This window comes from Colossoma macropomum, unplaced genomic scaffold, assembly GCF_904425465.1.
Source record: "Colossoma macropomum unplaced genomic scaffold, Colossoma_macropomum, whole genome shotgun sequence".
Lineage (NCBI taxonomy): Eukaryota > Metazoa > Chordata > Actinopteri > Characiformes > Serrasalmidae > Colossoma > Colossoma macropomum.
The window spans coordinates 19,417,497-19,427,035 of record NW_023494794.1 but is presented as its reverse complement, the minus strand read 5'-3'; the positions used below and the strand labels follow the sequence as shown (position 1 = coordinate 19,427,035).

Here is a 9,539-nt window from a genome sequence, read left to right as displayed (position 1 = left end):
GTCATATGAGAGCTGTAACTGTCCTCTTTCCAGTCAAATAGATGGGTAATGTAATTTTAAACCCTTATAATAAAAGAAGCTGAACTCACAATTTTGTTTGTCTACTGAAAGTCGACCCATTTTTCCACAAATCTAGGCTATAAACTATAAACAGATGGCGTCTCTTCGGTGATCTGCTCTGTAAAAATTATTTTTATAAAATAATACAAAGAGCGTCTAAGATTTTTGGCTTTCAGCAGTAAATTGTAAGCATATAGCAATATGTGTATCATCATCAAACATAAATAAATAAATAAATTAATTAATTAAAATAAAATAAAATAAAATAAAAATTTAAATTTATTTCATGCAGTTACTGATAATTTGCTTTACGATTTGGTCATGTAAATTCAGATGGAAAAAACGAAATATACCCTGGTCAATAAGAGGTTAAGGCATAAATCACTAAATGTAGTAAAACATGAATGCACATATGAACAACTATAAAACTATATTTATGAATTTCGGCTTTAAATGTAACTCATTAACTTTGTTTTCTTTGTGGTCACGTGCGTGGTGGAAATCCATTTATGGGGAAAATGCGTCAACCAGGCGCGATGACCTCATAGAGACACGTCTCCATGGTGACGGGCGGTTATAAATACAGGAAAGCCGTCTGTTCCCTCACAAACAGTTTTTCGTCACAGGAGAGTCGTTAACCGGTTCGTCAGTGAGATCAACAAAAGGTCGGTGTAACTCTCAGATTCATGCAGCTTTACTAAGACAATTATGATATACTAAGTCCAAATTATGAGAGAATAAGTCGTTTGGATGTGTAAAATCATCCTTATGAGGCACTAAAGTCATGATTATGAGATATTAAATCACAATTATGGGAAACTTTCTCATTATTGTGACTTACTAAATGGCTATGGGCCGTTTCCAGTGGCAGAAACAGGTTACCGCAACTTTACCATTCAGACAATATTAACAGTATCTAATGTACTGAAATTAACGAGTGGTCTTTTTGGTTATAAAACTCAGTAAATGTTAGACTCGCGTTTTATTAAACTGCAGTGTTTAATGCAGAAAGATGTGTTAATGCGCTTCATAGCCTTCAGTTACGACAAGCTAACGCGTTAGCATTAAAATCTTCATATTTCACAAATAACCATTTTGGAAAAATGAATAGAACTTCCTATTAATAAGCCCTACTAGATTAAAGAGGCTTTATTAATGTTTCCCACGCAGGAGGATTAAAATTCAGTACACAGTCATTTGGGAAATTATGATAACCATTGTTTTTTAACATTTAGCATTTGACGCTGGACAGCCTCCTGCTGAATTTGGAGTGTAAACTGTTTCTCATTCACTCTTCTGATAATGAAGCACTGGATGCTGAAATAGTTAAATCCTTAAACAATACTAACAACTATAAATTTGTATTTATGTTTTTTATTTATGATTTACCAAACCAGAACACAACACCTGTATAAGGAAATAGGAGAGAAGAGAAGGAAGACGATGCAGGTACAGTGTTAATAGTCCACAGCAGCTATTTATCAAACACTTAGTAACCACACCTGTATTAACCCAGTCATTTTGTAACTTATAGTCAGCAGATCCACAGGAGATGGAGCAGGAGAGAAAGCTGCGCCCCCCACCCAGTCCCACAGCCTGCGGGTGCTGGAGCGACTGCTTCACCCTCTTCAACAGGAGGGACCCAATCCGGGAGAGCCAGAGAGAGGAGGAGCAGCTCCAACAGGTTCAGGGAGGAAGGAGAGAGATGGACCTGAAGGAGAAGACAAAAAAGCAGAAGAAAAAGGGAAAGAAGCAGAGGAAGCAGGACGAGAAGAGGAATCTGCAGAGTGCCGGAGAGAGCCATGATGAGGTGGTGACGGGAATGGAGCAGATGAAACGAGAGAATCACATCAGAAGTTTGGAAGAAAACATAAAACAGCAAGAGATGGAGATTCTGAGATTCCGGGAGAGAGAAGAAAAGCTAAAAGAAAAGCTGGAGAGAATGAAAGAGAAAATAGCCAGGAAAGAGCGGAAGACTCTCAAAATTATACAGAGAGATGAGAAGCTGAAGAGAGAGCTGCAGGCGATGAAAGAGAGGCTGGCACAGAAAGACAGACAGAGCAAGGAAGAAAGGAAGGTCACCAACCTGAAAACAGTGGAAATGACAATCACTGTAAGTATGAAAGAAGAAGTTAAGATGGACGGAGAAATAGAAAAGCAGGAAGAGAAAGAACAACAGAAAGAGAGTGTGAGGGATGAGAGCGACACTGTCCCTCAGGAAGCCGGCCCACAGCCTCAGGCCGTCACTGAGTCTAAATCAGAAGATCAGGTTTCAGAGGCTCAGACTCAGGTCCAGGCTGATGGGTCAGAGAGTAGAAAGGCAGCTGAGGAGAAGATGAAGTGGACCGGCCATGACAGCGGGGAAGCAGTGAGCATTGAGGTGGAGAACCTTCAGGTGAGTCTCTACTCACTACTCACTACTACGAATTATTCTGTTACTATTTTCTCTAAAGGCCCAATCCCATTTTACCCCTGCCACTTCGCCCTTAGCCCGATCACGTCTAGGGGTAGGGTGTCCCAATTTTTGTTGAGATATAGGGGTAGGGCCAAGTGTTAGGGCTACATGGCCCTCCAAACGGAGGTTTTTCAGAGACACGCTCCAAACAGAGTGTTGTGAGAAAAAAAGAAAAACCAGCAAGATGGCTGCAGAAGAGACCAAAGAAACCCACAAATGTGAGTTTTTTCTCTGTTAAAAAATTACAATGACCATTGTTTTAACTTAGTTTAATGTCATTTGAATGTATTATGGTCCTTCTCTTTATAACAAGCATAAAAAATCACTAGTATTATGTCTCGGTAGCTAGCTGGCTAAATTTCCCGTTCGACCTCAAATAGTCCAGCAGTACTGATGCCAGAATATAACTGCGGCTCTATTTAAGGTGGAACGGGCAAATTCGAAGTAAAAGCTGGCGAAAAAAACTGACGTCAGCTTTATATCACAGAAGAATTAAGGGTGGGCAATAATAAATAATTATCACATCCCCCTCTTAGAAAGTATAGGATGCTCTAAATTTAACGCCCATCAGTGAGGTTGCTGAACTTTACCCTCCTCTGCTATCACTGCAGACTGGCAGGGTTGCCTACAGAGCGCTACTAGTATCCTGTTAATAAAGTAATGTTCGTCTTTATTTGAGGGTCCCACTTCGTAGAGGAGATTTCACCCACTGCCCGTTGTGACTCAGTTCCAAGGGGCAAGGTGAAACCTGAAAACAAGGGGTAGGGGTAAAAATAAGAAATGGGATTGGGCCTAAGAGTCAGGGAGAGAGTAAATTTAGCCAATTCAGTGAGTTCGTCAGCTGATGAAGTCTGGATTGTTGTTTAGATTCACTCAGAGCTGTAGAACTCACACATTCCGTTCTGTTGTGTTAAATAACTCTATGGAAAGTTGGTTAGATGATATAATCTGCACCTTTCGGTAAACACAACCATGTCTTAACCTCTCAGGTGGAGCCTGCAGCACGGAGCTCGTCTGGAAGCTGGATGTTGCAGAGTGTGCTGTCCTCAGTTCGCTCCTTCGTTCAGGTACCTATTTCCTTCTGCAGTGTACACAAAAATGCCATTTTTAATATATGGGAAAATTAAGTCAAGAAACTATGAATTTTAAAAATATTTTTTTTTGTTGAAAGTATTTCAGCTAAAAATTATAACTTGCCTGCATGTTTATTCACATTGAATAAGTAGAACGTCTCTACTCTAAAACTTGATTATTGTTTGTGACAGACTCAGAAAAGCATTCAGTGTTTCAATCAGTGAATTATTATATGTATTGTTGTTAACTTTTTATCTCTACCCTGCAGCGCCTGAGATCCCATTTCTCAGCTGTGCAAGTTCAAGCTGAGAAAGAAGAGGAGCATGAGGAAGTTTCTCCATCACGTCCGTTGATTCCGCTCGGAGCGCCGGTTGGTGTCATTCATTTTTAGGACAAATGAAATAGATTAATTTAAATATATCTCTGTTTGAGCTTGTATCAAGTGTAAAGTCACATTAACAGGGACTGCATTATGGAATGATGCTAACGAATGTTTCAGGCTTATAAAACACTCTTGAAATGTATATTGTTTTCATTCGACAGACAGGGGTCCTGACTGTACACCTGAAGGCCTGCAGAGACTTCAGGAAATCTGGTAAGCTTAAATTTTATGGCAGTCTTAGTGTTTAAAGTCTAGTCTTAGTGTTTGTGTTTGTACTAATATCTAGCACAAAACTGTAATCACTTGATTTTGTCTTCATTGATCAATAATGCTGGTTCTGGTTTGGCTGTTTTCCTGCACCAGCTCTTTTGAAGAAAGGCACTTGGGCTACTGTGAGGGTCACTATTGGGAGAATGGTGAAGTACACAGAGCAGCAGCCCTATAATAACCCCACGTGCTTCAACGAGTGGAAACACTTTTCCATACAGGTCAGTATTACTTATCAATGACTTCTCTTTGGGCATGGCAGACAAATAGTTCTTTAACTCTCTGGGGTCCATGGGCATTTTCTCGATTTCATATCGTTGCCATCCAGCGAAACACAAGTATTTTAAAAAATGGCAAGTGTACGGGCCCTTTTTAAATTTTAAGATAAGTTAATATACTTGCCATTTTTGAGATACTTTTTTGAGAGATTTTTTATCTAATTGATTTTGTGGCATTTCTATTGGTCCAATCACCATGAAATTCTCACACAGTATAAAGTAGAACTGCGATGTTCAAATGATGTGGAAAAATAAAAATCAACAAAAATGGGAGATACACGTTTTTCTTTGGGCTGCGATGATCTTCATAAATTTGCCTCCAAAGGCACTTGTGTATAACATGATACTCATATGTTTTATATCAAAATGCTCTGTCTGTGTTGCTGTTTTACAAAGCCACTGCAGCAACATGTGTAAACTCTTTGCACAACAATTCACTTGTGTCTCTGATCCTGAATGAAAAATGAGTTTTAGCAATGACACACAGTGAAAGGCAGATGACGTGTATCTCAGCCTCTCTTCATAGCCTCATAACTCTGGATGTGAGTAACATATAATCTCGCAATGAGAAGGAATTGAAAGGGCGACTCTACAGATTCAGAAAATGTTTGAACTGTATTTCTGTGGTGTATCACAAAGACAGAGAAACATATTTAGAAACATCAAATTTGATGTGTTTGTGGAGTTAAAACTGAAGATGCCCTGATCATGAAATTGGTCCTCAGAGTAAACCAGATGACTATGTAGTCATGACTGAGCAGGGGCGCCAGACTGTAGCACACACTAGATTAGCATGAACAATTATTAAATCGCATAATTGCTTACTCAGAAAAAACACTTTAGACTTAAAACGTGGATATAATTGCCAGCAGGCAATTCTGTCAGTAAATTTTTATGGCGTGTTTCTGTAAAAGACTTTGATGCAAACAACAAAAAAAATCCTAAGTGTTCAACAAAAAGGCTTTTAATCTGTTTCAGTTAGTTCTTTCAGAGAAACAGGTTTGTTAAGGAGTATAAGGAGGTCAAGCTATAAAGAGTCAAGCTATAAGTATTGCTACATCCATGCTACAAGCTAACATTAAAGTCAAATCGCATTAATTGACAGTAAATGGAAGTAAAGCTACTTCTGTTCTGTAATGCTATTGTAACACCAGCTGCTGAAACTGTAGGCTACAACTGCCAAATCAACCTAACTACCACACTTGGCAAAGCTTGCTGAACTGCTTGTCCAAAATAACTGAAATCCTACTTGCTTTTCTTGTCCATTTGTGTTTGCAGATCCAGCAGGAAGAAGTTTTAAGGGTTCAGCAGTCCACTGTGATGGTGGTAGAACTGCTTATTTGTGATCCTAACTCAGCTGCCCCCAGACTCATGGGGAGAGACACCATCACGCTGCAGGAGATCCTTAAGGTGAGACACGTTCTCATTCTTATGCCTGTAGAAAGTTTTCCTTTAAGCCACTCAGTGTCACTGATTACCAGGAATGAGAAGGTAATCATTTTTTTCTCTTTTCCTTCAGAAATCTTCATTCGGCCACCAGTTCAACTTGAGGCTCAGACACCAGGTAAAGTGTGCATTTGTAATATTCTGTTATTTTATTTTCTGCTTGTCTGGAAGAGAGAAAGAGATATATGATTTGATTTTCTTATATTTTCAGAAAGTTTGCAAGTTGGACGCAGAGCTGGCGTTCACATACGGCTCCTTGGGCTACGGGTACTCTCACCAGGTTTGTGTCTAGAACAGATGTTATCAGTGCAAATGTACCAGCCATCTTATTGCCTATAATAATAGAGATGGTGATGGTGAGCATGTTGCGTTTTCTCTCCCTATAGATCAAACATCCAGGAAGAACGATGGAGAATCTGGTGGAGAAATCTCTCTTTCCCCGCTGCCCTCCTAATCAAGATCAAAGAGATCCGCAATAGTGAGATATACACCTATTCATTACGATAATTACTCAAATAATGCTCACATATTTATATGAAATGTATTGTTCCAGGTCTAAAATTTAATTTTGTAAGCCACATTCAAAGCTGTTGAAAAACACTCAATATACTGAATTCTATGTAAATTCGACAAATTATTAAAAACTGTTAATGAAATAGTCTTTTACTGTTATGTTGCTTGGCAACCATAGTTTACCGCTAACAAGCTACATACTTGGTGAAATAATTATCTCCTGTGATTGTTATTAGTAATTATTACATTGCATGTTGTTATACTGTATTTTGTCCATGTAAAATCACTGTTATCCACGGCCTTTCGTGGCTGATTGCAATGCTGAATTATTATTATTATTATTAATTATTAATTATCAGTGAAAATAATACACATTTGAAAGTTTGCATTTCTTTTTACTTTTTTCTATATTTTCCATATAGACAAACTGACAAATCTCTCTCATTCTTTCTCAGTAATGTGACAACCCCCTCCACACTGCCCCAAGTGGACATCATTCCCTCTCTGATGCAGCAAGACACACCAAGAGGCGCAGAGTGCAGGATATCTGCTGGCCTGATGGACTGCATCCAAAGGAGAGGCAGGTCAGTGTCATGCTTCATCAAGGCCTGAGCTGAGACTATGGATGAGCCACACTCAGCTTGGTCTAGACTTTGGTTATTTGTGTAGTGATGCTGCACATTAATTAAAACCACATAATAGAAACGTAAAAGTTTAGACATTCCCAATTTTTATTTCACTTTCTTGATAATTAATTTTAATATGTTTTTATAAATCTGAAGAAATCTAACACTACGATTTGAGTCAGAGATGAACAACTCTTTATGGTTGTGTTTGTGTGTATTTTTCAGGTTGTTACAGCTGCATAAAGGCTTGCAGGAGTGTACGACAGGAGAGGATAGGGTGCAGTTTCTGGAAAACCTGATTCTAAGGAAGAGTCTTGGCACCAGCTATCCCTGCAGAAAGAACGAGAGCTCTGAGGTGTAAGGTGTGTGGGTGCACATGCTTACTATATACTACATACTGATTTTACTGAACTCCAGTGCTAGTGTGGTGTGTTGTTGCGTGATGTTCTGTGTTCAAAGCAAGGTAATATTGTCTGTGACAGGTCCTGTCTAAAGAGGAGGAAATGAAGAGAAATGAGGAGGACGAGAACTATGGAACGACAGAGACAAGAACAGGAAAGGCTACATGCAAGACGAGGAAGTAGAGAGAAAAAACAGCAGAACTTGAGGTCCGTCTCCATTTCTCTCAGCACTGGCTCGTCTGTTCCTCTTTATCCTGCTCCATTCCCACCATCTCGACTCACCTGCAGCAAACAACAACAAAGTGCTGGATCTAATAAACAATACATTACAAATAAAAAAACAAATAAAAACACATCACAAAACCTGGTTAGTTTATCCTTCTCTGTCACTCCAACACCAGTCACTCAACATCTGTCACTCAGATTTGAGCTTTTAGATCTCAAAAGGAAATTATTTTGTTGCAGCAGCAAAGCACAGCACCCATAACACAGACAGTTCTAAAATAAAATACACATAGTATAAAATAGAGGACACTGAGCTGAAATGCTGAAAGCACTGAGATAAGACATAAATATAAACACTGAGTTACTCAAGTGACTTTTATTCGTAGTGGGTTAGCATAAGCTTTAATCGAAATGGGCTCCCAGCAGAACTGTTAGCCTGCTAATGTTAGCTAAGCTTCCGTTAATGTTAACAACGCTAACAACTGTACACACAAGTCTAAATTTTTATAGAAATAGAACAGAAATTCTAATCAAATCTGAGTAACTACATATGAGACAGTTATACACCTGTTTAGCGACCACGGATCAGACCTGTTCAGTCATTAGAAAGAGGTCAGTCATTTGACCAATGCAAAATAACATAGGCAATATAAGACCTGCTATGATCAGAAAATTAAGTTCTAAGTGTAAAACATGATATACTGTAATTCCTAACTGATTGGATACTGTACAGACGCCTATTAGATGCATCTCAATACTGGTGTTACTATTGCTTTGTACACTCAGTGTATGTGGAATGAGGATGGACTGAACTTAAAGGCAAGTAGGAAAAGTTAGAGGAGATATCAATGGAAAAACCAAGTGCAGAAAACAGTAATGGGTGAGAAGGTCGGCGTCTGTTCTGGTGCTGGTCAGTTTCAGGAAGCATCCCTGTAAAGACAAACTAATAAACTAAGGTACAGTAACCAAAATAGCCTGTTTAATGGATAAAAACAGGTTGGAAAAACTGCCATGTAAAATCAATTCTGAATGTTTTTGATGCATAAAACAACACAAATGTCATAAATATACCTCAATAGAAAACATAAAATATGGATATATAAGATATGAGTCCTAATTAAATATAACATTAAACATTACACACTACAGGACAAAAGTAGCTTAAAAATATTGCTGTATTGTTTATATATATATATATATATATATATATATATATATATAAATTACTAAATAGACATATAAATAAATGCAGACATATTAATTAATATAAGATTTATATATATATATTTTTTAATTTATATATATATATATATATATATATATATATATATATATATTGTTATGTTATTTATTTATTTTTAGATTTAGCAATTCTACTTCATATATTAATTTACTAAGTCATTTTTTTTTATTTTGTTTATTTTTCATTTTCGCAAATCTGGTCCTCCATAGTTACTGGCCTGATACATTCTGTTATTCAGTTATACAATCTGTTATTTATGTTCTCTGTTTCTTCTTTTGTTGTGTGTGCAAGGGGATTTGAAAGTTTTCCTTGTGTTCCAGGTTACACTGTGACCAGCAGTCTGGATCTTCAGGGTTAAAGGTTGGTGAATAAGCAGTTATACATTAACTCCAGCGTTTGTTAAAACTGTGTTAGAACCAGAGAACCTATAGAGAGGAGAATTAAAACTCTGGAACGTTAATGTTCTCCAGGTTTCCAAAATGAATGGGTTAAGAAAAAAATAACCCTTTGAATTTACTTAATTTTTTTTCGCCAAAGTCTTGCACGAAATTAAATATCTACATTCAGAG

General features: G+C 37.7%; 1 protein-coding gene across 1 annotated transcript; it reads left to right on the top strand.

Annotated features, from left to right (window-relative positions):
* The first annotated feature begins 552 nt into the window (after positions 1 to 552).
* Positions 553 to 7,843, top strand: LOC118814747. The gene is made up of 14 exons (XM_036580496.1): positions 553 to 725; positions 1,458 to 1,509; positions 1,595 to 2,455; positions 3,505 to 3,582; positions 3,858 to 3,959; positions 4,133 to 4,184; positions 4,335 to 4,459; positions 5,795 to 5,926; positions 6,036 to 6,080; positions 6,174 to 6,242; positions 6,349 to 6,440; positions 6,931 to 7,059; positions 7,327 to 7,463; positions 7,584 to 7,843. The coding sequence occupies exons 2-13, from the start codon at positions 1,504 to 1,506 to the stop codon at positions 7,460 to 7,462; spliced, it is 1,827 nt and encodes a 608-aa protein (XP_036436389.1). The 5' UTR covers positions 553 to 725; positions 1,458 to 1,503; the 3' UTR covers position 7,463; positions 7,584 to 7,843.
* Positions 7,844 to 9,539: the final 1,696 nt, after the last annotated feature.

What these genes read in the sequence shown, in the direction of transcription:
- LOC118814747 (XM_036580496.1), top strand. An exon ending in GGAAACACTTTTCCATACAG is followed by an intron (nt 4,460 to 5,794) that starts GTCAGTATTACT and finishes TTGTGTTTGCAG; the next exon opens with ATCCAGCAGGAAGAAGTTTT. An exon ending in GCTACGGGTACTCTCACCAG is followed by an intron (nt 6,243 to 6,348) that starts GTTTGTGTCTAG and finishes CTCTCCCTATAG; the next exon opens with ATCAAACATCCAGGAAGAAC.